The sequence below is a fragment of the Chionomys nivalis genome, chromosome 14 (genome assembly GCF_950005125.1).
Source record: "Chionomys nivalis chromosome 14, mChiNiv1.1, whole genome shotgun sequence".
NCBI classification, from domain to species: Eukaryota; Metazoa; Chordata; class Mammalia; order Rodentia; family Cricetidae; genus Chionomys; species Chionomys nivalis.
Genome location: NC_080099.1, coordinates 45,792,078 through 45,819,365, shown reverse-complemented (window position 1 = coordinate 45,819,365; position 27,288 = coordinate 45,792,078). Strand labels below are relative to the sequence as shown.

Genomic DNA, 27,288 nt, shown 5'->3' with positions numbered 1-27,288 from the left:
TAAGGCAGGGGGATTGCGAGGTTGAGCCTTGCCTAGATTATATAATGAGACCCTATCTCCAAAAAAAGTTTTATGGTTAACTGTCTTCCTTGAGTACTGTGGCTGATCGGTTTTGGTGTTTTCTTACTAATATTTATGGTTCTTCAGAGAGCAACCAGCTAAATTTATACCTGCAGCTTGCTTCCAAGTGAGGCTTGAATAGCAGCTATTCTAGCGACAATCACAGACACACAGCAGATTGCTTATTCATTCACTTGGTGTCTTCTGTGTGCTAGGCCTCCTCAATTCCCTACGGCAGGGTTTGGGCAAAGAATGGTAATGGCATTAAAGACCTGAGCAGTTTTATCCAGGTAGAACTAGGAGCTGGAGGCTCACCTCTTGAAGGTCAAAAAGTATGATCATTGCCCCCTTTAGTCCTGAGAGAAGAATGATGAGGGTAGGAGTACTGGAAGGGTTCGTAATGTCAGCTGGCTTCAGCCTTCTGGTACTGTGGGTGCAAGTACCAAGGATGACTGTGTGTAGTTGTGAATTCTATTTATTGGGAGGCAGCACTCCTGGCCTTTCTGGAATGTCATCCAGCTACCTGGCATTCATTCCTTTTCTACCTGTCTCTTTGTCCCTTGTTGGTTTTTCAAAAACAAGTTAGTTCGTTGTATGTATGTAAGGGCTCTACCAGCTTTATGTAATGCCCACACTGCTCCTAAGTCTCAGCCCCGGGGCCTCTGCCCTTCTTTCTTTGGGCGTCTGGGGAATAGCAATAGCAGCTGAACACTGATGTGTAGTGGACACTGGCCTATGTGGATTGACTCAGCGAGGGAACTCTGCCTCTTACAGATGGGAAACTAAAGCTAGGAGAAAAACTGTTGCTTCCTCAGAGTGGCCTTGAGGCTGGCTGTGGCGTGCCCCGCTCCAGGCTTCTTTCCTTTCTCTGCAGTGTTCTTGGCAGGGCCGGTTGCCAGTGAGATACTGAGTGCACAGGCAGACACAGCTGCACAGCCCAAGAGTATGCTCCAGGGTGAGTGTGTGGCACGGTGGGCTTCCCGAGCTCCCCCAGAGTGCTTTTGTTGTCTCCAGTTTCCCTGTACCAAATGGGCGGGACTATAAATAACCCCACTGCTTTGAGCAGCTGAGCCGTCCTCATGAGTGTGTGAGAGAGCCAAGCCTTCCTGGCAGAGCGGAGACTCCATGTATCCTACCTACTTCACCTCCAAGGCCAAAGGGTTTTATGGCAGAGACTGGTAGCCTGTTTCAGTGGGACTGTGATGGTGGTGGCTGTTTTGACTGCCTCGGTGTGACTAGCTGGCCAGATGATTGTGTTGATCATGGGAGAAGGTGTTTCTCTAAATACTGGCTCTGTCTCCTGGGCTAGAAGAGTTCCAGTCAAAAAGCCCAACACTGCCTCTCTCCCTTTCTCCACTGGGGAAACCTCTGGCCTCTCCTTTGACAAACAGTGTGTCTGTGTGAACAAGGGAGTGGTTTTCAGGACCCTTTGTCATTGACTTTCAGGTGGATGCTGGCTTGTCACGGCTTAGGAAAACAACAGCATTTGTGACTAACAGAGCTCCCCACACTGATCTTCCCAGATGTGCAAGGGTAATCTTCGTTTCTCTAACCCCTGGCCTTGTGCTCATTGCACAGAGGTGAGGCACGAGCCCGTTAGTTCTTACTCGTGAGGTCTGCCCATTCCGTCATAGCCGTTGACAATGTCGTCCTGTCCTGTTCTTGACCTCAGAGCTCTCACTGCACCCAGGAGAAAGCAGCTATTTTTACTGTCATATAATTATGTCTGCTGGTCAAGGAAGAAAACAGCCTGGAGTGTTTTTGCATAAATACATCTGTGGGAGCTGTTAATTAGTAACCTGGAAATCTGTTCCTGGTAGAAGCCAGTTGTGGTCTATATACCTAAGATAAAACCTGCTTTGTGTTCACTAGAAATGATACGGTTGTGTTTGCTCTCCTGGAGAATGTGGCAGATACTGTTTGAATGAGACTCCTGGGGCTGGCACAGCTCATGAGTCAGGCTGACATTGCTGATAATAGCCTCCTGTGCCTTTCTGTGCCTGGGCACCAGCAGTGAAAGCCAGCAGCTTCCTCCTTGGTGATCTCTGCCCAAAGTGCCGGCTCCCCTCAAAGGAACCTCTCCATTTCCCCTTTTCCTGTAACCCAGGACCTGAAAACCAAGAAAGCGACCATTTCTCTGATTTGTTTAGCTCTCGAAAATCATTGTAGCGTCTTATTTTCAAGGCCACCTGGAGGCTGGGCGAACTCTACTACTGAGCCATATCTCAGTCCTCTTAACACAGGCTCCAGAGCTACAGAGAAACCCTGTCTTGAAAAATCAAATAATAATAATTTTTTAAATTTTGAGACAGGGTCTCACAAAACTGCCCGGCTAGTCTAAAATCCAGGTTCAAGCCTTAAGTTCGGCAGTCGTCCTCCCCAGCCACCAGGCCTGACTTGCTCGCTTTAGGTTTCTGTTCTGCTTCTCCTGAACACCCCCTCCCCCTCTTTGGTTCTCTGGTTCCAAACATCTTTGCTGCTGCTATATACAGTATAATAACAGGTCATGTGTTAGCTGCCCTCACCACCATGTCATCCTGCGAGGGTGGGACCACCAGACCATGTGGGCCATACTGATCAGAAGAAGACGGGGCCAACCAAAGTGATCCAGGATTGACAGCCATCCCCCTCAGCTCATTGTGAAAGGACTCTTTCCTGACTCGGGACTTCAGTTGTGTTTCCTGTTGATTCTGCCTGTTCCTCCTTGCATGCGCCTGTGTGCAGCGTCCGTTTCTTCTCCCAAAGGGTTCTGTGAACTCCCCGAGTTAGCCAGTGTGTTCTTTTTCTAGACTCCCCTCCAGGGTTGGCTGTGTCAGGAAGAGAGAAGTGGGCATAGAGGGGGAGACTGAGCCAAGTGTCCACAGTCACAGCTGGGCTCCCCTGGAGCATTGGGAGGTGCTGGGAGGGGAGCAGTCTGGAAGAGTCGACAAGCAGAACAGGCAAGCATCGAAGAAGGCAGAGCAGACTTGGTTTTCTGGTAACCACCTGTTTCTGACTGACTGGAGCCCAGGCTAGCCACAGGGAGTACAGGCCGGAGGAGAGTCAAGGCTGCTACTGGAACACAATGACCCTGGACCACCAGAGTTTCGCCACTGTGAACTAAGCTGTGGTGTCCTCACCTCCTGATGTTGAAGAGCCCTGGAAGCCTCATGAGTCAGTAGAACACTGAAGAATGTGTGCTTTGATAGCACTCAAGAGCCTTGAAAGGATGTGTGTAGTTACATATTTGTAACATCAAAGCTGTTCTTACCCTTGTCTATGGACATGGGCAACATTAACTGCATTTACATGGTTGGTCAGACATTGTCTCCAAAACTTTTTTTCCCAAACTGAAACTTGGTATCTCTTGAATAACAGATCACATATTCTTTGTTCTGCCCTTGACAACCTGCCTTTGCCTATGGATTTCTCTGCTGTATGTAGCTCAGATAAATGGAATCATATAATCATATAGTATTGCCCTTCTGTGACTGGTTGATTTCATGTAGTGAGTCTTTAGAGTTTATCCATATTACAAGATGTGTCCAAATCTTCTTTCTTTTTGAGGATGGATAATATTCCATTGAAGATATATTCCACATTGAGTTTATTCATTCATGGTGGATATTGAGTTGTGTTCACCTTTCAGTCATTTTAGGTAATTTCAAATAGTGTAAATAATGATCATGGGTATACATATTTGTTCAGGTCCTTGCATTCAGTTATTTTGGATGAGGGTATTAAAGCAAGATATCTTTAAAGATTAGTTGCTGAGGGCTTGACTTTCAGACCAAAAGTCAGCTTTACTCACCTTCTAAATTTAGACTACACATACCCATGAGTGGTCACCTCAGCATCACACTAGGTTTTGATATTTGATCGGCTTTCACAACAGGCTACGGCTGTAGTTTTACCTATCACCTTCCATGGAGAGCTCTCGAGTTGCTGATGTCCTTGCAACCATGGGAGTACCCTTGACATCCAGTGGGTGGTCTTGGGCTACACAGAACCCTGCTTATCTTTTGATTTTTATTCCTAGAAATGGCTCCATCTGGGGACTTGAAACCATAAGGTGCTGAAGCCTGAGGATTCTTGTCTTCTACTCATGGCACCTTTGTGTAGGCATGCCAGTGTCCCCAGGTGGATAACCTGCTTTAGAGAACATAGTGAATTGTGGAATTATATGTAGATGTCCCCTAGGGAAATCTGGCCCACTCGTGAAGTTCCTTGGCATCGGGAATTGTCACTGGACTGGTTGTACCGACTAATGACACACCTGCATGGGAGTGGGCTGCAGCTCTCCTGGGCCTGCGTCCCTCTATGTTGGCCTGGCGTTACTACTAGAAATGGAGATGTCTGGTTGTAAGAAGTTGTGTTCTTAATGCTCATTGGTGTTCTAGACCCATAGATGAGCCAACCAGATTTCTTTTGCATAGCCACAGACACGAGGTAAGGACCTAGGTTGTGGGCCATGCAGCCCATGTGAATGCGCAGAGATCCTGCCAGCCCCTGTCACTGCTACCCTTCCCTGGATCTCAGGCCCTATGTGGGCAGTGTGTGAACAGGGAACTCAGAATCCAGTTAGGATGTATGAAGACATCTCGGATAGTCCTGTTCTGCTGTTGATGACCTGAGTAGGAAGGAAGATCACCAGCTCTAGTCTGTATTTCTCCAGCTCACGTGTTCCTGCCCACGCACTGTGCGGCTGGGACTGGCCTGGAGTGGCCCCTCTCTGCCTCGGTGCTCAGTTGATAAGGCTGGTTCTGCACGATTGCAAGTGAATGTGCTCGCAGGAGTCTCGGGCCCCTAAGAGCCTTGGGAGGCTGGAGATGGCAAGGAAGGCCCCTCCCAGGAGCTGTAGGTCCTAGGTGGTGGAGAGCAGAGGCCTTTTGTTCTGACTCTTCTTGGCACAGGGCTACTGGGACAGATGGAGAATAACCCTCTGGTATTCTGATGACAAGACAGTCTCATCTCGGACACTCATTACAAAACACCAGTCTCAATTCTGAGAGGTAACAAGGAGGATCCAAGTTAGGAACAGAGCTGAACCAGGGCCTGACCTGGGGAAGGAAAGGGTGTCTGAGCTAGATAAGGGACGGACCTGCCAGGGCCTGGGTTATGCCCTGCTATTGTCTTGAATGCTAGAGGTCTCATGGGGGGCAGAGGGTAAGGAGGGTATTTTCACAAGGTGACCCAACCTTGAACTGAGTCTTTGGAATCCACTTGGGCAGAGCCAGCTAATGATCAGGCAGCTGGTCTGGGAGCTGACTCAGAGCAGGGTACTATCTGCCCTGAGCCCTGCAGGCCATTCCTTTGCCATGGAAAGAAGAAAGAAGAGTTGTTCAAAGGGTATGTGGCCCCATCAGTTCCTGGAGGTGGATGGGCATGTTTGCTCACAGGTGCTACTGCCCAGTCTGGGTCTTTGAAAATCTGAGGCTTAGCAGGTGGTCTGGGCAGGTGCAGGTGCAACCCATGGGAGGAGCAGGGTTCCTGCTGGGTGCCCAGGATATCCAGGCCTTCAGTGGGTGACGTACATTTTTTACTGAGGATAGACCTGTCACTCCGGTTGTAGCTATGTCTGTGTTCTTGAGCTATAGCCCGTGGACTGCCCTCCCAATGGTTTCCTCTGTTTCAGGCTCCGTATGTAAGATCCCCTCCACTGACTGCCCTTGGAAGTACCTGGGCCTTACCTGGGCTTCTAAGAGTTGGACTTCCCAAAGGTGGGACCTGGACTTTGGACTCCACTATATTGAGGCCAAAGGAAAAATGATGGGAACTGCATGGAGCTGTGTGTGAGCTGATGCCAGGGAAGACAATAGGCAAGACCTTGATTCCAACTATGGCTAACTAGTGTGTGTGCCACCACTGCCTGGCCTGTATGGCTGACCAGCGTGACTGTTTTGCTTTCTGATCCTTCAGGCGAGCTTTATTTATTAAAATACAAATGAAATATCACTACAGCCAACAGTCCAGGCAATTTCTCAACTGAGGCCTCTTCCCAGGTGACTCAAGCTTGTGTCAGGTTGACAAAAACAATCAACACAGCATCGCTTTAGGATACCCAAGGAAGCCAAAGCCCCCCTTTCCATATGTCCCCTTATCACCCGTCAGTAGAGACTTCTGTGACCTCTAACACATGGCGGTCTCTCCCACCAAACAAGCAAGCATCTAATAATGTAGCATCAGATGCCAGCCTGGGTGTTCCCTTATCTGCTTCTCAAGTTGTCCACCCATAATAGCGTCAGATCCCGGAGGCTGAAGGCTCAGTCTCCTTCTAGATGCCAGTTTTGGTCTCTTTGCTTTGCCTGTGGTTCCAATCAACTTACCATTAACATGAGTCCCCACAACCCTCTCCTAGTTCATTTGTTTGCTTGAGTGGCTCAGGGAACACTTTGGTTTGCTGGTTCATTATAAAAGCCAGTACAGGAGACAGGGGTGTAGAACATGGAAGACTTCTGTGCCCTCTCCAGTCTGACACATCCAAGAACTTAGCCATGAGGTTAAGGTTGCCCAGAAGCCCCAAACTCTGCCCTTTGGAATATTTTATGGAGATATTGTCAGGCAGTCATGCTGCTGGGATTGGACTGGAGGGACAGATGTGACACAGAGCAGGGACCTGGAAGGACTGTCAGTGCCGCATTCTTCCCTCCGGGGTGTTGGGCAGGACCCTCGGAGTGAGGAGGGTCTTCTGACCTACTTAGAGGTAGGCCAGAGAGTTCATTTTTGTTTTATTTTGCTTTTTGAAACAGGGTCTCACTATGTAGCTCTGACTGTCCTGGAACTCACTGTGTAGACCAGGCTGGCCTTGAACTCACAAGTATTGGGATTAAAGGTGTTCGCCACCGCGTCCAGCCCAAGGGAGTTCATTCTTTATAGCCAGTCCCAAGACAGAAAGGCGGAGGAGGCTCTGTGTTTCTGTGGATCTGCTTTTCGGAAGAGAAGCCCAGTTTCTGTCTCTGGAGGGAGTTAGGAGCCAGAGACTGTGAGACAAGAACTAAATAACAGACTCTCACCTCCTTCTGTACACAGTTGTCCCATAAGAAGGGCTCCTTCTCTGTTTTTTTTATCTGACTTCCATCACCAGAGTCCGGCAGAACCTACCATCCCTTCATCCTGCCACACTACTTCCTGCTGTGCCTCAGGTTCCTGCAGTAAGGAGAAGGGCTGGAGAGATAGGGACAGGAGTCTTGAAAATGTAGTTAGGGGGCTGTCTTTTTGTGTAGTGCCTCCTGGGGCACTTGGTGTTCTATGCTCCTAGAGCTGGTCTGGGCCACAGGGGAACACCTGTGAGCCATGTGTCTGGCAGATTCTGCCTTACCCCAAGCACACTGCCTGCCTCCCTTCACCCGGCTTCCAGAGACAAGAGTTCCGCAGAGTTCCACAGCTACCAAATACAGGCCTTGGTGCTGCAGACAGAATTTTATCACCTGAAATTCATACTTCTCTTTGGGTCATTCACAGCCTGGTACTTGAATTTTACACTGCACACGTGCCTGGAATTAGGTTCCTTGACTCTTAGCGGGCCTGCTTTCCGTGATCACTGCAAGGCGTCCCTAAGGGGCTGTGCTCTTGTTATGCTGGTAAGCAGCCTGCTTTGGGGACAGATAGGTCAAATCCAGGTCACTCGAGTGCAAGGAAGGGCACTTGGCTCTGAGGTATCGGAGGCCCTATGCACAGTTTGGGCAGTAAAGGACCAAGTGCTGTGGCAGGAGCCTAGGTGTTCCTGAGCAAACGAGTGATATGGTTGGTGGGTAAAGTGTGGGATAGTAAGAAGGTGCTGCAGATTACCTGGGAGACTGGCATGGAAATGCTGGCAGCTGGCTTTGGACAAAATCATGTAACTATTTGGAGTGGTTTCCTTCTCCATGAAATGAACCACAGTATGCTGGCCACCTGCAGATGTGCAGGGCTTCATGGGCTTGGGCCCAGTGATGGTTATGATGAATTATGAAGGCCATGTCTGGGAGATGCAGGCAGGGGTGCTGACTGGGAAGCTTCAGTCCTGTATCCTGCTCAGATGTTGGAGAGCCACCTAGGAGTGTTAAAGGAGATATTTGCAGCAGCTGAGCACATCCTCGGTGTGGTGGATGGGAAGTGAGTAGGTCCTGGAGTTTCTCCTGATAGGGTGCCCTAAGGAACCAGGCCGCAGCAGTGGAAAGCACTAGAGTTGAGACGCAGGGACTCAGGATGGGAGAAGAGCATAAGCAGCACACTGAGGTGAGCAGCGAGGGGATCCAGGGTCTGGAATCCTCCTGGGGGGGGGGGGGTTCAGCAGACACCATTTCCTGTGTTCTCCTCCTCCATGACCCAGCTCAGCCGAGCTCTCACTTCCTAGAAAAACACAGTTCTCTGAGAGATAATGGTAAAGCCAGCACGGCTGTGGTGAGATGGGGGGAAGGGTCATATATTTGGGGCATGGCCTTTCGGGGTTGTATTTGTACTCACAGGGGCCCAGCTCTAAGAATGTCACAAGTGCCTGAGCCCTGTGTTCATCCAGGGCCCATAGGCAGCAAGGCTGGGAGGAATCTGACTAGAGTGGCAGATGCATGGGGCCTGGCATCAGAGGCTGCAGTGTGGCTGGGCGGGGGCATAGGTCAGGTAGGGTCAGGCCAGGTGGGACTTGTAGCTGACAGGGACTTGGGAAGCAGTCCAGGTCAGTCAGCCCCAGGATTAGCGCTTACAGAGAGGACAGAGGGGTCCGAGGCAGCCAAAGTCACAGTTACCTTCCTGCTGGAGCTGGGCCCTCTCCGCTTCCCTCCCTTTTTCACTTTGATGTGTGTGGCTTTAGGGTTAAGAAAAGTGAAAAACGGGAAGTAAAAGCCGCTACTCTTCCCCACACATTAAGTTCCTGGCATTTAAGTTTCTTACATTGTGTCAGAAGCATGGATAACCCTTTCCATATAAATAATATGAAAACGTTGCTATATCCCTCCTTACACTACTGGCCACTAGAGATCTACCAAGCCCTCTCTAGAGGCCGCTGTTCTACTCTGTGCTTTGTCTTCCTGATACTAATGGTTCTTTCTCAGCCAAAGCAGTTGCAGCCCATCCCTACAAATTCCCCTTCCCGACATGTGCGTCCCCGCCCCCAGGTAGGGAGTAGCCGGTAGTAGCAGATTGTGAGGATTAAATGCGTGGGTAAAGCTTTCCCAAAGCCACGGACCTGGGCTGAGGGCAGAGGCTGTAACTGGGTCGTTGCAGACCACGTCAGAGGTGTGTCTGTCAGCTCCTGATGAGCGCAGACACGGAGTGGCCCTGTGCTGCCTCATGGAGCTGACAGTTCTGTGTGAACCTTGCAGTGTGTGTGGTAAGTGCTGCCAGACGGCCCTGCTCCAAACCCCTTAACTGGTCTCTCTCCCCGCCCCTCCCAGTGTACATTTTGGAACGGGAAAGGAAGACGGACACCGATGGCGGCTGTCAGGCAGCCCTGGCTGCATGCTGGGCTGCGCTCTGCTGCTGCTGCCTCCTGGACAGCTTGGACTGAGCAGCCAGAATCCAGTTCTCCCGCAGCTGCCACTCCTGCTACTGGAATAAACAACCAGTGTTACACAGGCTCAAATTTTTTTTTTATTTCTTTGGAAAAAAATGCTAATCTCCAGACTAAAATTCTAGTACCTGTAAATGGGTATGAACTGGTATTTCTCTTTTGCCCTCCAGATTACCACTGACCTTGAACAAATACCAAATATATTTAAATTTTGTGTGTGCACACGTACCCATGTGTTCATGTGCCATGATACACACATGGAGATGAGACAGCTTAGGAGTTGGTTCTCCCACTCTCCATGTTGACTCCAGGAGCTGAACTTGGCAGTGTCTTTACCCACTAAGCTAGCTCTTTGGCCTCTGGTGTATATTCTTAGACTATTTCCCTATTAGTCTTTTCCTACTGACTTTTTAGAGAAGCCTGGTTTGCTTTGTTGCAGGGGGAAACATTTGAGATGTGGTCTTACCATGTAGCTCTGGCTGTCCTGGAATTTACTCTGTAGACCAGGCTGGCCTCAAATTCACGGATGATACCTACCTGCCTCTGCCTCCTCCAAGTGCTGGGATTAAAAGTGTATGCTACTATGCCCAACTGAGAAGTCTCTTTTTGATACATGAGTGCTTGTCTGGTTTATAAGCTTACAATTGTCTTCCACTGGGTTATCTTATGTTCTCTCTCTCTCTCTCTCTCTCCCTCCCTCCCCCCTCTGTGTGTGTGTGTGTGTGTTTGTGTGTGTATGTGTGTGCATGTGTATCTCTGTGGAGGCTGGAGGAGCCATTCTGTTTCTTTGAGGTAGGTACTCTCTCTGAACCTGAGCTGGTGTTTGGGTTTGGTTTTGTTTCTGAGTTGGAAGCCTAGGGATCCTGTGCCTGTGCCCTGAGCAGTGCTGGGATCTGAATTCTGGTCCTCGTGCAGTGAGCACTCTTGTCCATCTGGTTTGCTGTTCCTTCAGTTCTCACCGTGTAGTCGAGCTTCACTGTTTTCCTGCCTGGGCCTCTCAAGTGCGGGTGACAGGCACATGCCGCCATCCCCAGCCTAAGTTTGTGGTCATGGGGGATACAGTTCTGCTTTTTCTGTTGATAGTTCCAGCCCAGATTTTGATTATGTTGTTGAGTAGAAAAAAAATAGACCCTGTCTCAGTTTCTTGTATATGCCGCCATAACAGAGGTCACTTCTGACACTGGACGTGGGAGGTCTGTTCAGCAGAGGCAGATACCAGCCCAGTGTCCTCAGCTCAGCTCATTCTGATGATGCCTGCCAGGAGATGGCATTAGACCCATGAGTGGGGTAGTTGGGGGTTATTAGGACTGTCCCTGTAGCAGGTGTCAGGCATAGACCTCGGGCAGCTTTACTGGGGCTTCTGATACCCGCTATGTAAATCATCCCCATAGCCTTGCCACCAGAGGCTCACAGAGCTCAGGACTCCTGCTGACTGGCTTATTATAAAGACATTACATGCTGATGAAGAGATGTAGAGGGAAGGGGCGGTGAGCCCCTGTGCCTTTTTCTGGGTTCATTACCCTTCAGGGCCTCTACATACTGAGTTTTCTGAACCCCATTCTTCTAGGTTTTCTGGAGACTTCATTGTAGTGGAGTGGCTGTAGGTAGCACAGGCGGCCATGTAGTGTGATCTAATACCCACAGACGGAGTGTGGAAACCCAGCCAGGCCTGCCCATCCCAGTTGTTCATGGCCTCTCCATGCAGAATTCCTTCCTTCCTAATTATTACTCAGACAAGGCAAGTCATAGAATCTCTCCATGGCCAGCTCCAGACCAGGGGCAGAGTGGTGGTGGAGGGCTGAAGTTAGCGTCCCTGACTTGCCTTGAAGAAGATAAATCCCAGTGTCTGTGCTACCCTGGGAAGAAGTTATAAGCTACGGGCAAAGCATATGTCTATAAATATCACAGCCATCCCTCCCCCATTAATTTGAAATGGGATTTGCCATCTACCAAGTTCCCATATATAAATGGTGTGGTGTCTGCTCTCCTGGCTCCTTTCAATTCTCTAACTGGAAGAAAACAGGAACCTGACCAAGACCCTGAACTGTATCATTTTGACATAGATCTGCTGTAGGTCTTCGTTTACTTGTTCTGAAGCCCTGACTGTACTAGGACTTGCTATGTAGATCAGGCTGGCTTTGAAGTCACAGAGATCCACCTGTCTCTGTTCCTGAGTGCTGGGATTAGAAGTGTGCACTACCATGCCCAGCTTTTTTTTTTTTTTTTTAAAAAAAAAAAAGTTGGTGTTTTTGTTTTTTTAATAAATTGATCTTATGAGTAACTTTTGTCTGCACTTACACAAACAGGCAACTGTGTATGCCTGTTTACAAAGAGGTCAGAAGAGAGCTTCAGGTCCCCTGGAACTGAAGCTGTGAATGGTTGTGAGCCAGCATGAGCAAGGGCTCCTAAAAACACTTCACCATCATCCAGCCTTGTTTTCTTTCCTGTGTATGTTTGTTGGAGAAAGTTTCATGTAGCCCCAGCTACCCTTGGACTGTGATGGAACCATGGACTCTGCTATCCCTGCCTCTACCCGCAAAGGCTGGGATTATAGGTCATGTCTATCCTAACAGTGTATTATATCCTATTTATCCTAACAGTGTATTATATAATAACAGCTTTTAATTTTGATAAAATCCAGTTTACCAGAGTGCTGGGATTAAAAGCGTGCACCACCACCATCTAGCTAAGGTTAATTTTTAAAATAAAATGTAATGTTTTAGTTCTGGGGGTGGAGTCAGGGGTGGTGTGCATGGAAGCAGAGGCAGGTGAATCTCTGGGTTCTAACTAGCCTAGACTATAGAGCAAGTTCCCAGATAGCCAACGCCACTCTCAGAAAACCCTCTATCAATCAATCAGTCACTAAGATAGTTTAGGATTGTTTGGTTTCTGTGTTCCCGTTTTCAGCATTCTTTATGAAAAAGCCCCCCTTCATCAAGCCTGCTCTGCATATCTGTGAGCCAGTAGGCAAGGTGGTGCCAGTCTTTCTGTTCCTTGTTGTTCCTTTGATCTGTGGAGACACAGTAGAGAACTGTTAAGTCTTGACTGCTGTAACTTTGGAGGGAATTGTACTTTAATCATCAGTTTTCTTGCTTGTCTTACATTTATCTATGATGTGTCTTGTGATTTTTGTTGGAATAGTATTAAATCTAGATCATCGTGGAGCCTGATCTTATTTTTACTTATTTACTTGAGACAGGGTCTTTTTTTTCCATGATATTTATTGAGCTCTACATTTTTCTCTGCTCCCCTTCCTGCCTCTCCCCTCCCCTCTTCAATCCTCCCCCAAGGTCCCCATGCTCCCAATTTACTCTGGAGATCTTGTCTTTTTATACTTTCTACTTCCCATGTAGATTAGACCTATGTAAGTCTCTCTTAGTGTCCATATTGTTGTCTAAGTTCTCTGGGATTGTGGTTTGTAGGCTGGATTTCTTTGCTTTATGGTTAAAAACCACCTATGAGTGAGTACATGTGATAATTGTTTTTCTGGGTCTGGGTTACCTCACTCAAAATAATGTTTTCTAGTTCCATCCACTTTCCTGCAAAATTCAAGCTGTTGAGACAGGGTCTTACTGTGTAGCGGTGGCTGAGACCCCAGCTGGGCTAGTATTTAAGTGGATCTTTCATTTGTTTTGTATGACACAGGCGGCTCCCTCATTCACTTGCTGTGCGTGGTGGCTGGAATTAGAGCCCCCCGATGACGCAGGCTTCTGTTGAAACCTGGAAGCACCTGAGGTGCAGGGTCCACGCAGACTTTGAAGTCCTCACTCTGGTCAAGACAGAATTGTGGTGCAGTAGGCAAGAGCAGGCTTAATTCTAGTGTTCTCTGCCCACGGCTAACAGACACATTCACAATTATCTCTAAAAACTGCTTCAGAGCCAGGTGTGGTAGCACAAGCCTTTAATCCCAGCACTTGGGGGAACAGAGGCAGTCAGGCATCTGTGAGTTCAAGGTCAGTTTGGTCTACACAGTGGCAGTTCAGTTAGGGCTACATAGACCTTGTTTCAAAAAAAAAAAAAAAACAACACAATTCCTGTATGAGACACTGACCCTCTGCCGTGTACAGTGGTCCCTGTGGTGGGTTTCCAGCACGGGACAAACTGTCTTCTTCCCAGTGCACTCTGGAGCCTTCCTACTTGTTGACCCTCCATTTGCTCCTCACACTGACATCGTCCCAGTTCCCACTCCCATTTCCTCCAGTCTGAGCTGAGTGTCAGCTGTGGTCCAGAAGGCACTGAGGAGCTGCTGTTCTACCCTCCCGTGAAGTGTTCTGGCTGACCCCAGGATCAAAGGAAGCTGGGTCTCTGTCTCACTAAATGTCTCTTCCCTTTGGGGCACATCAGAGTGCTCGGCCAAGGCTGGAGCAGGAAGCGGCCATTTGGGATTCTCTTTGTGGCGTGTTTCCTTCTTTCATCAGCATGGGAAATTCTCTCAGGCTTACAAAAGCAAAATGGATTCTTTGTTTTACTTAAGCCAGAGTATAAGCTTTCATTCTATACACACATCTGGTTAGGGTCCCAGGCAGCTGGTGCACAGGGTGTGGCACCGTGACAGCTTTGCTGTGGTGTTTGCTGCAGAATTTGCAAGGCCAAGATTTGCATGTACTGTGCTGCTCCAAGGGCCCTCCACTCTCCAGTATGTCAGGCCGAACAGTGTAATGTCTACCAGATCAAGACAGCCACTCTGGACTGGCAAGGTTGCTCAGTGGGTAAGACCTACACACACACACGGGGGGGGGGGGCATGCATCCTACTCCCAGAACTTAAAAATGTAATAAAAAATAACTGAAACAAAGAAAGACGCTCTGTGAAAGGTGCTTGAGAAGACTGAGACGCCCCGGGAGGCTGTGTCTCTGTATTTTGACCTGTCTTAATAATACTGCCTTCTCTTCAGCGGCACCTTTATCCTGGGCAGTAGTTTCCACAACTTTGTCCTCTCATTCACAGTACAGCAGGCAGAGGCTTTTCAGAGAAGAGTAAGTCTGGGACCTCAACTCAGTCCTGTCAAGTCCCCCACGTCCCAACAAAGGTCCTAACCTTCTGTTTAAATGGAATAGCACCTGCTTATCGTGGAGGAGTGCCGTCTTTACTGGAGAACAGGAAGAACTTCGGATACTCCAGCCTCTTGCACCCTTAAGGCTTGCTGAAATTTTACATTCTCATTCAGACTAAAGTTTGATTAACCTTTGAAAAACAGCTAAGCCAGGTAATGGTGGCGCTTGCCTTTAATCCCAGCACTTGGAAGGCAGAGGCAGGTGGATCTCTGTGAATTCGAGGCCAACCTGGACTACAAAAGCTAGTTCCAGGACAGGCACCAAAGCTACACAGAGAAACTTTGTCTCAAAAAACCAAAATCATAACTAGCTCAGTCGGTAAAGTACTTGTCCTGCAAGCATGAAGGCCATGGTTCCATTCCCAGCACCCACAAAGCTGGGTGTGGTGGCATACAGCTGTAATCCAAACCCAGCACTGGGGAGGAGGTGGAAACAGGAGACTCTCTAGAGTGCACTGCCCTGCCCATCTGGTCTAACCGGTGAGCTTCAGGTGCAGCAGGACCCTGATTAAGAACGAAGGTGAAACAAACAAGCTGAGGGATATGCACTCTAGATTGTTCTGTCTCCTCCTCCAGTACTCGGATAGCAGGCACACACCATCACACTTGGCTTCTTTACAGGGATGCAGGCGCTGGAACTCGGGTCCCCACAATTGTGCAACAAGCACTTTGCCAACTGAGCCAGCTGCCTGCCCCTTAAGTGTTGACGTCGACTGCCCACGTTCCTGTGTTCTTCAGAACTCCAGTATTGGCGTGTTAGTGATATCTGTATTCACCACAGCCAGGAAAATGTTGCCCCGTGCCTATGAAGTTCTCCTCCCTCCCAGTCCCTGCAGGATCCACTAGCTAAAGCTGTATGTACCTGCCTGCTACCCTGGCCTGGCCCACAAAGGATGACTGCAGGTCATGTGTGTTCCCTTCCCAACACACACACTTGTGCCTAGACTGCTGTTACTCCTTAATAACATGGAACCACACTCATAAACACAGCTTCATATAGGCTGACAGGAGGCCCTCCCCTCACAGACCCAGAATAAGAAAACCTGTATTTTCATGATTTGTCCCGTAGGGTGTCTCCTCGTTGTAGCTCCTTGTGATGTCCTCCCTTCTTGGCCCCATGCCAGGTCCCAGCAAACACTCCACCTCCTCATTTTGTGATAATCTGCTTCCTATGTTACTTTCTGAGCTGTGAGGTCAGCGCTGTGACTTGTTCTGTATCATTAGTGACTCAGCGGCAGAGTCAGGATTGGGATTAGAACCCATGCACATAACCACTATTCCAGAGCATCAAGCCATGAGGAGTCGGGCAGCTGAGGAAAAGCTAAGCAAGTTCTCTTGAAGGGCCAGCAGGGCACCCACTCACCAGGCACATAGGAAATTTACTGTCATGGCTGACTGCTAGAGCAGGTCTTGGGGAATGGGCCCTGACTCAAGCATTCTGGTTTTGGGTGTGTATTTTTGTTTTGTTTTTTCGGGACAGGGTTTCTCTGTGGCTGACTCAAGCATTCTGGAGCAGGGCACTAGCTAGATCTCGACCACCATGCTGGCCTCAAAGGGAGGACAGGTGCACAGGAAGGAGACAGCTTTCTCCTGTCACAGGAGCCACAGTCCATGGTCCGTGTAGCGAGATGGCTTGTCTTATGAGGAGAGCCATCCTGATGTGCGGAGCCCAAGTTTAGGAGGGAGTCGGGTGGAATGGACAGGCGAGGATCCGCCTTTAACTCACTGTGGAGTCCCCGTCGGACTTCTTGTGTGACACTCCAAATCCATATGACTGGCCAAGGTGATCTCAGTTCCACACCTGCATCTCTGGCTCGGAGGCCTTGTCCTCATACTTGGCTAGAGGGTGGTGGTGCAGTCCTACATATTAAGCCAGTACTGTTTGCACAGTGCTCAGTTGTGGCTTAGGGGTTTGGCTAGGGCTCCATCGTGTAGCCTCTTGAGTGCTGAGCATACAGGCATGTGCTGCCACCCAGCCTTCACTGGTCTTGTCCATCCAGAAGCGAGGCCATTGTGTTCTGCTCAGTGTTGGGGTGGACTGCTAATTACCAGGCTGAGCTTGTTACTGAGCCTTGAGCAAAGGTGGGATTGTTTGGGGGTTCGTCTGAATGACCCAGGGGTTCACTAGGTTTGTTTCCTCAGCCTCTCAGAAACCATAGTGGCAGCTGCACTCACTGAAGCCAGGCAACAGGACTCATGCCCAGACCAGCACTCGTACTTCCCAGACCAGCCCACAAACACTGGCTCACATGATCAGAGCACTCCTAGATCAGTGGGGCGCCGCTGCCTGGCCGGCTCTCAGTCTGCTCTTCCTCAGGTACTTTACACTGAGGGTAGAAATTTAGGAGACACGGCGCAGTTTCATAGACGAGAGCATGCGACCAGAACTGAAGCTTCTGAGGGCATCTCAGGAGGAGCAGTGGGGGGGGGGGGGGGGCTAAGATGGAAGGAGAGGAGGGAGGGGAGACTGTGGTTGGTATATAAATGAAAAAGGAAATATAAGGGCCGGAAAGGCACAAGGGGCTGGGAACAGTCCTGCTCAGCGGCAAAGGTAGCTGTGGTCACAGAACCTGGCTGAGGCTGTGCTAAGTCCTGACAGCACCTTATCCTATGGGAGAGGCAGAGGAGTGTGGGAGGGTCTCCTAACTTCTCCTGTCCTCAGTCTTTGGTGTCCAGAGTAAACCTTACAGACTTAAGCTGCCCAGCTGAGCCCTGGGGATGGGGTGGGGCAAAGCTGAGTCTGTCCCTCCACAGTCCTGGTTTCCCTACCCCCACCTACTCACGTACTTGCGGGCTAAGCAGGTGCCTGTGAACATTGTTCACAACATTGCTGTCAGCAATAGGACACCTTTGTGCTGGCAGCAAAAGATGTCACTGGAATGGATAGCCTCCAAAAGGTGAGGCAGAGCAGAGCCCCTTGAAGCTGTGTGCCCTCCCCTTCCCTGCATGAGGGGTGAAGGCCATCCTGTGACGGCTTGAGGTTCTATTTATAATGAAAATGCATAGGATGTCTCCTTTACTTGCCTCGTGGTCTGCGCAGTAGAAAGGCGTTCGGGCATCTCCTGTAAACCCCAGGTTAGCTGCCTTCTGTTGATCTAGATGCCTGATGTGGGATGATGGCAGCTGAGACTCCACTGGTGGGGCTTCTCAGAGATACTGTGGCTATGTGGTCCTTAAAATTGAGGACACCCCCCAGCCTGTCCCTGGTCTGGGACATGACATGTCAAGGTACAGTCTCACTCCTTGTTGCAGGTCCGTGTTCTTGTATTAAAGGCCTGCAGCATCAACCCTGCGTGAGGGCAGACTGTCTGAGTCTGCTCAGATGCGCCCACAGGCATGCATGGGGACCTGTAGACTCTAGCAGCAACCAGAGCCTTTGATTAATCATTTAGAAGGGTAGAGCAGAGCAAGTGAGGTTTCGGATGTCAGGCTGCCATCACCTGAGAAGGCCTCTGTTCACGTTCTTGTGACTCATTCCTGCCCTCCTAAGGGACACCTGTGAGGTTGTAGACTATCTAGGGACCAAGGGACTTCTGGTATGAGGTGTTGGGTAGCCCTGGAGAAAGACCCAGGGATTGGTGAGTAGACACTGACCTTCCTTGTAGCACAAAGACAAGACGTGGGTGACCGCCCTTCCCATAACAGTCGAGCCCTCCCACACTTGCTCTGCACCAGGCCTCTGGGGCCCTCTGACCATTCTGGCCTTCACGGGGCCCTTAGGTCTACCCCAGCACCAACTCTTGCATTTGCACCCAGATTGCAAAGTTCTAGGTATCTGTCCCTCTGCAGCCCCCACACCAGGCTGGGGCTGAGAATACTGACAGCTGGTTCAAGGGAGAGGGATGGCTTCAACAAAAGAGGCAAAGCAGTAAAGGAGCCTAGACCCGATGTCACCCCAGCCTGATCATCAGACCCTTCCTGCTCTACTAATGGCCGAACAGGATGACCTCTGTCCCTAGTGATGAACAAGGCTAGTACTCTGGTTGATGTGAATGTACACAGAACCTAGAACCAGCCTTTGCCTCACGTCTGGCCACCAGGGGGCAGCACTTGACCTCCAAGGATGATCTCAAGCCGGAGCAAGCTCTGCAGCGCCAGCACCTTTCCGGCCAGGGGCAGCCTACCCACTGCTTTGTACCCCTAGCCCCCCTTTTTCTTCTTTAGAAAAGAAAGGCTGAGAGGGGTGTGGAAGAAAGAACCTCACAGGGCTAACACCACTTACAAAGGCTCTCAGCAGCAGCACACACACACACACTGCTTTAGCTATAGAAGGCAGCTACCAGGACAGTCCATCTGGGCTAGAGCCATCTCTGTATGACTGACTGGTACTCCCAGCTCAGCTTCAGTAAGTGCCCACCGAGCAGAGAATACATGACTGATTCGATACTGGGAAGATGTGAGGATTCTCAGGCAGATTCCCTCACAGAGGTGACAGGGACAGTGGCAAAATGGAAGACAGAGTCACGCGGCCCCTGGGTGGACAGAAATCCTGAGGCAGAGATCAGGCCTTGCTATTCAGTACAGGAGACACCCTCTGGAAATGCAATGGAACCTCATGAGCAGGTGGGAGTCTAGAAGGTAACTGTTGGAAGATTTACCGTTTCTAGGCCCACAATCGTGCTACAAGGATCTGGAAGGACTTCCTTTAGACTTACTTCTGGGCCACTGCTGCTTTCGTTAACTTGAAAGCAAGAAAGAGGTGGGTAGGAGACCTGTAGACTCCACCCTGTCCCCATCCGGGTCCCCCTAGCCTCGGTGTGAGGGAAGGGCAGTCAGAAGGGCTTTGGAAGGTTCTGTCCTCTGGAAAAGGGTGCCTTGGGCATCTTTTGACGTCCGTCAGCAATCTGAGAGGAATGGTCTGGAAATCTTTAGGTTACCAGGTTTCTAGGAATTAGTGAGAAATGAGAGCTGGCAGGAATGACCTTGGCTGATCTGGAGAAGGCAGCAGTGAAGGAAGCAGGATTTGGTATTGTGTTGACTTAGCTGAGCAAGCTCAAGGTCCACTGGTTCTCACAGGAGGGAAGGCCCTGTGCCTAGTACCCTATGTCTGCCCCTCAGAGAGGTAGAGGGTTGGATGGCATTGTGCGGTAGGCTTTTGACTTAAGTTTTGGCATTGTGAGCAACTACCCAATGGATGTAGCTGGAGACTATGGGGCCAAGTGGTCTAGCATTAAACCTGTGCCAGATCCCTAGCAAGCCAGGGCACTCTCCTATACCAGCTCCAGTGGCCAAGATATAAAAATAGAAAACACAAGACTGGAGCTGAAGGCCAGCTGCAGGAGAGCTGGCCTGATTCATAAAATCCGTATTCCTCTGCAAGTCTGAAGTCCTTACTGCTTATGGATTTGATGAGTTCTAGGGTTAAAGTAGCTTGCAGCTGCTCCTCAGTGTTTAGAATGAGCCCTGGGGAAGAGAGACCAAGCTGTGCCTATTGTAGGCTTAGATCCAACTCCATTCTGAAAGCCTCCAGCCATCTCCCCACTTGACCTGGCTGCCTTCCCTGCTTGCTTTACAATGTAGTTTGCTGCTGAGCAGCTCTCAAGTTTTTGTTTGCTTGCTTGCTTGTTTGTTTTGAACTCCCAATTACTTCTTTAAGGCACAGATTTGAATTCTATTGGGCTTAGCTGAATCTGAAGGAGTGCCCCTCCCCACAACCTTTGTAGAGCAGGGGACAGCACTTCCTGTCTTCTTAGCTGACTGAAGGCCATCTTTCTATCTGTTGCTTTCATTGGTTAATTAATAAAGAAACTGCTTGGCCTCTGATAGGGTAGAATTAAGATAGGCGGAGTAAACAGAACAGAATGTTGGGAGAAAGGAGCCAAGTCAGTGAGTCGCCATGATTCTCCCACTCCAGAAAGACGCAGGTTAAGATCTTTCCTGGTAAGCCAGCTCGTAGTGCTACACAGAATATTAGAAATGGGTTAGATCAATATGTAAGAGCTAGCCAGTAAGAGGCTGGAACTAATAGGCCAGGCAGTGTTTAAAAGAATACAGTTTCCGTGTAATTATTTTGGGGCATAAGCTAGCCAATGCGGGAGCCTGGGTGGCAGGACGCAGCCCGCCGCTCCGCACAACATGAAGGTCCACCAGCTTCACTGCCTTGGCTTAGGGTCATTCTGTAGTGTCCTAGCGTTCATCCTAGGAGGAAGAATACTGTCCCCTTGAGTGACGGGGGAGAGGAAGTAGCGGGCAGGAGAAGCAGGCTGCAGAGCCCCTCCCTGACACCCTGCTCTGGTCCTGGAGGTTTACACCTGACCACTCTCACTCTCCTCTCTCTCTCCAGTGTATGTGGTGGAAGACCAAAGAAGAGATGACCTGGGCCCATCCACCTGCCTCACAGCCTGCTGGACAGCTCTCTGTTGCTGCTGCCTCTGGGACATGCTCACCTGATGAGCCCAGCTCTCCTGCTGGGCCGTCTGTGGCACCTCTGACAGGTGTGCCTGCTCCCATCTCTTCTGATTGCTGTAATACGTGGCTAGCTCTGCGCGGACACCGCTACCTTGAATCCTATGGAGTTTTAGATTAGCAAGGGTTACTGCTATTTAATTCAGTGACTTGATCTTTTTAATGTTCAAAAGTCATTTCTTACTGATCCTTAACAAATGTGCTAAATAATGTTACTTTTTGGCCAAAGGCTTAGTTATGAAATATATATTTATAATGTTTAAATTATACACTCCAAGGTAATGGCAATATGTGACACACCACTAGATCTCTGCTCACATCCTGTATGTTTCAATAAATCCGTCCAAAACCCGGTCTCTGTTGTATTCCATCCACCAGAGCTTGTAAGATGTGAGCATGTCAGCTGTGACCACTGTCCAAACCATAAAGAAGAACTTTTCTTCTATTCTAGCTACCTCCTCACAGATGGCTTAGGCAGGCGTATTCACCAACACAGTTCAGACTCGCTTTTGCCCGGGCCCTGGGAAAGGGACTTTTGGGTGACTGACTACCCAGGGCTGCTCTCCAGTCCACAATCACAGGGCCTTCCTGTTCCCTCCCTTCCTAAAGTGGTTAGCCAACCTGTTCACCTCACATTTGGCCACAGGGTGTCGCTAAGCTGTCAAAAAACAAGTCGAGTTTCCTTGGCTGCGGGCAGCCCAGAACAGCAGTGGAGGGCAGGGGGGGAGATGTGCTTCCAGTGAAAGTTACCTTTGGCTAAACAGTGAGTATGAGCTAGCCTGGGCTAGATGAGATCATATCTCCGAGAAACAACCCACAATTTTACATCACTATACACCACATCAATACCCCCAATTTACTGAGGCACAAAGCCCACCACCGAACAGTTTAACACCCTGCCTGGACTCAGCAACTGATCTTGAATCCCTGCAGTGGCCAAGTGTAGAGCAACAGGAAGGGATGGATTCTAAATGTTGACTTAAGTCTACACCTAGTTTTCAGTAATAGTTGTGTTTAACTGACGTACAATAAAATTCCTGAAAGCTAAACAAAATGAATGAGCTGTCCCGAGAATGTGTGAGCCATCTCCCCAAAACCACTGCCCCCTTTGGGGGTGCTAGAAAGCAGGACCACTGGCCCACCATGGCCAGACAAGAGAGAGCCTTGGAGATGCTACTTGGTTTGGGAATTTGGGGAGAAAACAAGGGAGAAATCTTGAGGCCAGCTGTGGCTCTGTTCACCTGTCAACTCCCTTCTTCCTCCTGTGCCCTACATAGAGGCCCGTGAGCTACCTGTAAGGACCAGAAGAGGAAAGGGATAAGAGCTGAGGAAGACACTTACTCTCTCCCTCAGCTGGAGAAAAGCAGATGTCACAGAGCAAGACGCAGCCTTTTATTGGTCTAACCCACATGCCTGCTGACAGGCTCGGGCAGCCGTCTCCATCTGCCCTCCAGACTTCCCTCTGTTGAGAGCTCCTGGCTTGCCCCCTGGAGAACAGTGTCCTGGGCAGGGGTGCCAACATTCAGGTGGGGCCTGAAGGGGGCTCAAGGTGTTGGAGAGACCGTGGGGCCGAACCCCGCAGAGCCCCTGCCTTGGCAGGCTAGCAGGGGTCAGGAGGAGAGGACACTGCCAGTGGCTCCTACTGTGCCCTCCGTGCCATCAGCATCTCTCGGATGTTGTCCTCGGCTTCCTTAACACTCCGCTCCAGGTAGGACTTTTTCTGCTGTAATATGAGAAAGAAGGGTTAGGACCAAAGTGAGCAAGCGTAGGTATTACAGCCACAGGTTATGATGTCCTCCCTGGACAGCATGCTGACAAAAAAAAAGGCAGGGAAACCCACCTGCCGCCGCACTCCCCCCAGGCAGCAGACCTAGCCTGGTACAGGAAGCACAAATGCCCTGCAGAGGGCAGGCCATAGCACCCTTCCCCCAGAATGAAGTACATGAGGTTACACTAGATGAAGGCCAGAAAATTCCAGGACAAAGCTCCTGCCCCACAATGGGCTGTCTCCTCTGAGGGTTTTCCATGGCCTGAGCCAGGCATCCCCAGCCCCTGGTGTATAGGGCAGACAGCATGCACACACTGTGCAGCGAGCCCAGAGCAGCAGCCGACTGCACAGCTCAGGCAGGCAGATGAGTCAGGGAGCAATCTGCTTTTCTAATGAATCTGATGCCGCCACGATCCAGAGCAATGACACACCGTTTAGTAAAGCAGGCTTATGGAAGCTCGCCTCTTGTCCCATCTGGGTCCTAAATTAAAAATCTCAACTTCAACAAAGAAACATAACTGCTTTCAGAAGACAGACCAGGACCACAAAGATTAGTCAAAGGAAATGACGTGTGTACATTATTTACCCTGTGCTCATTCCAAAAGTATGGTGGCTTTGCCACAGTCTCCTGTCCGGGGAACAGAGTTGTGGCTGTGTTTCCACTTAGTAGGCATGACGGTGCCCAGTAGAGGATACTCAGAACCACCCCTCCCAGGTACATATGACTGAGGAAGCCCCACTGGAGTTTGGTGCCACCACTGCCTTCACCCAAAGTGCCTACTTGACCCAGGGAAAATCTAAGGCAGACAGCAGGTGGGCCACACATCACTGTGCTTCCAGGTACATCACAACCTGTTCAACAGGCCCTCGCTTGTTTGGAAACTGAAGGTACAGACAAGGAAAGAGCATATCTACAAGGTGGTCATTTGCACCAAACCTCTGATGTACAGTCTGCAGGTCTCTGCCTTAAACTTCTCCCACATGGCCAGTTAGTTATGGAACATGCATTCCAAGGCTCTGCAGAAGTGACACAAATCTGTACCAGTTCCTGTGTGAGCCTGCCTCCAGCCTGACCTTCCAGTCAAACCCCAGTCCCCTGACTCATCTCCCATCTGCCAACTTGCACCCACTTCCTTACAACACCAGGAGCACCATAAAAGCCATCAGGACTATGACAATTCAGCGGCCCCAAATGTGTACTGTTGCTAAGGAATTTTGCTTAAGTACACTGCTTACCCTGATACAACCTATCACTGATAGAGTGGGATTGAACTTCCCTTGATAAACAACCCTTAGAGTTCACTTTTGAGTGTACGAGGCACACACTGATAACTGCTGGCTCATGACTGAAGAATGTGCCCACGTAGAGCTGGTCACAGGGTCACACACCACCTGGACACCTGGGGCCGAGCCTCACAGAAGTACAGACCAGGCCGTGGAGAAAGCAGAGCTCTCCCTGCCACAGCTAACACTTAGGGACCTGGATCTGTTGCCTTTGCTCCAACAAACCGAAGTCACAGATGGCAAAACCATAGACTTAGAACATCCTCGCCCTTCCCAGGCGTCTGAACAAATGCAGGTCATAATCCTCAGCATTGAAACGTTTTTATTCCATAGCATTTTTCCCTTCAACCATCTTTTTAAAAGATAATGCAAATAAGCTTTTCTCTCTTTAAATCTTGGCTGGTTGGTTTTTGTTTTTGTTGTTTCTTCTTTTTTTTTTTTTTTTTAACTTCCTTTTTGAGACAGGGTTTCTCTGTGTAGCTCTGGCTGTCCTGGAACTCGCTCTGTAGAACAGGATGGCCTTAAACTCACAGAGATCCACCTGCCTCTGCCTCCCAAGTACTGGGATCAAAGGTGTGTACCACAACCACCCTAGTTTTTATTTTTAGAAGCAGGATCTCCCTGTGTAACCTGGGCTATCACTGTATTGTAGCAGTCTTCCTGCCTCTGTCTTGCGAGTGCTGATATTATAGGTGCACACCATCAAACCCAGCCCTTCAATCTTCAGTTTAAATAAACTTAATGGACAATTCTAAAAACAGCCAACCACTAACTCAATAGTTTCTGTCTCAGCCTAAGTACAACTAAGCCCAATGACACCCAACCTAGACATGGCACCTGCTGGGAGGTGAGCTCTCACAAAAGGTACCCTGCAGTCCTGTTTCCCATGAACATACTCTTGAACACACACCCTGAAGTCTCCAGATTCAATCCCGTTATGGATTCTAAATCCAGCTAATGTCCTTGAAAGAAGGTGATGTGCAGACAGGTCCCACACAGAGGCAGAATGCCATGTGTGCTCTAAGTAGAGACCTGAATGATTTGCCTACAAGCTGGGAAAGCAAAGCAAGCACTTTCTGAGGCCTTCCAGAGGAAGGGCAGACCCACTGTACCTTAATTCTGGACTCAGCCACCAAGAATGGGAAAACAAGTTGTTGCTCTGTTGTCCTAAATCTATGGATTTGTGGTGACTTCTTATGTAGCTAAGAAATCTACACAGCACCCGAGAAGATGTGTGTCCCAGACACAGTCCATACCGAAGTCTCCTCTGAACCGAGAGGACCCTCCTGATGTGTCACACCTCTGGCCACATCAACTGGGAAATGCCTCTAAACATTTAAATGCTGGGATCATACTTCTCTCAAAAACAACGGTGACAAACTGAACCAAAAATACAAATGAAACCACAGGAGAGGATAAGAAAACGAAGGAAGCAGGACTTAGCTGACCACTTCCCGACTGTAGCTTATCCCCGAGAGGTCGGGAGGTCAGCTCCAGTCCTGGACTGGCTCTGACACTGCAAACGCAGGCACTGTCCTCCACACCTGTGAGCCCTGCCTCAGAAGTATCTGGAACCTTCCTGAAGTGTCTCTGAAGTATCTTTCTTCTGCTCCTGACCTCTACCCAGTGGCTGGGGTCTTCTTTCCACAAAGCCTTCTCTTCCATAGCTTCTCACCTTAGAGGAAAAGGCAAAGCTACTTTGTCTGTGGGCTGATAAATCCAAACAGCATGGCCCGGGCGGCCTTTAAATACCAGTGTTCTGCAGGCTGGGGCAAAGACCAAGGCTGATGAAGGATCTGGTTGGCACTGTCTGGTCACAGACAATAGTTCCTCCTAGCAGTGTGCAAGTGAGCTCCTTGGTCTCTTATAAGGACACTAATCCCATTCAAAGGGCTCCACCCCCATGACCTAATGACTTCCCAAACCCAGCTCCTCCAGGCCTTTATCAAGTGTCAGCTTATCTGAGGAAGATGCGTCCAGTGGGCAAACTTGGTCCTGTCTGTGCCTGGGTCCTAGAGTCTAGAATGGCTGGTGCGCAGCAGCTCCTGCTGCCAACGTCTCAGGGTCCTGCCACACTCGCTGCTCCTTCTCCCCTCCAAGTTTAACAAACAGGGAACACGTACTAGAAGGGGCAAAGGCAGAAAGTGACCATCCTTCACAATGCCTTTCCTGTTTGGGTTTCGGTCCCTAACCTTTTGCCCCTGGATATATATAGATTTAAAACTAAATCTTCACTGATGCCAACAGGGACATCAGAGCCTTGACCTCACAAGTCAAGTCAACTGCTATAGCTTAGGAAACAAATCTTTCCAAGTCCCCAGGTTCTAGGCTCTGGAGTCTGTAAGACACTACACTATCGGGCCGGCCTTGGGGCTTCTGTGAAGTACACTCGGAACCCACCCCTTCCAGCACAGTCCTGGGAAAGGCATGTGCTGTCCCTCACAGCAGCTGCCTCCTGCCTCTCCAGTTCCCCTCAGAGCCCTTTCCCTAGGGAATCCTCTAGTTCCACCAAACCACAGAGCTGTGGGTGCGGCGACATTCTTATGGGACCTTCTTTTGATAAGAATTTCTGAGACTTCCCGTGGGGTCCAGCATGGCCAGGGACGTGATATTGCTGGAGCTCTCGCTCACAGATCCAAGGTTCTTTTTCGGAGAGATAGTCTGAGGCTGGCTTTTCAGTCTCATCAGAGGGACAAGGTTCAAGTACTCAGAACTTTCCCAACATGACACAATCTCTCAGATAGACTCCTGAGGTAATTCACCCTGTGACTCTCCAGGTTTCTCTCTCTCAGGAACTCGATCCCTAACTCTCTTCTAAATCTGTACTTTCCCCTTCCTGTTTGTCATGCCTTAGGGTTTAAAAAAAGATTTTTGTTTTGTCTTTTTTTAAAAAAAAAAAAAGACAAGGTAGCCTGGTTTTTTTTTTTGTTTGTTTTTTTGTTTTTTATAACCCAGGCTGCCTTTGAGCTCATGATGGGAACACAGCTGTGTGCTGCCACACCAGCTACTATAAGCTCCACTCTTCGCTCCTCAGCTCTTTCCATGTGTCCCTTGAATATGCCTCTCAAACTACCCCCTCTCCTCAGCGCCACAGTAGGCCTCCGCCTAGCCCTGTGTTTCCTATCCAGGCTGCAGAGACAACAGGCAGGGCCGTCTTGTCTGCCTGAGATATTTTGTGAGATCCATGTCTTCAGAGGCCAAGTCTGACCTGTTCTGGCCATCTACTTTCTCCTCACAGTGAATCCCAGCTTC

The 27,288-nt window shown here is 49.5% G+C and overlaps 1 protein-coding gene and 1 long non-coding RNA gene across 2 annotated transcripts in view; one reads left to right on the top strand and one right to left on the bottom strand.

The window, feature by feature from the left end:
* LOC130886810 (uncharacterized) overlaps positions 1–21,329 on the top strand; it is a 55,183-nt gene extending 33,854 nt beyond the window's left edge. The window contains exon 3 of the long non-coding RNA XR_009058304.1: positions 20,863–21,329. This is a non-coding gene — a long non-coding RNA (uncharacterized LOC130886810). The remainder of the gene's footprint in view (positions 1–20,862) is intronic.
* Positions 21,330–21,706: 377 nt separating this feature from the next.
* Pfdn1 (prefoldin subunit 1) overlaps positions 21,707–27,288 on the bottom strand; it is a 51,157-nt gene continuing 45,575 nt past the window's right edge. The window contains exon 4 of the mRNA XM_057788969.1: positions 21,707–22,707. Coding sequence (XP_057644952.1) covers positions 22,624–22,707 — 84 coding nt within the window. The 3' untranslated portion in view covers positions 21,707–22,623. The remainder of the gene's footprint in view (positions 22,708–27,288) is intronic.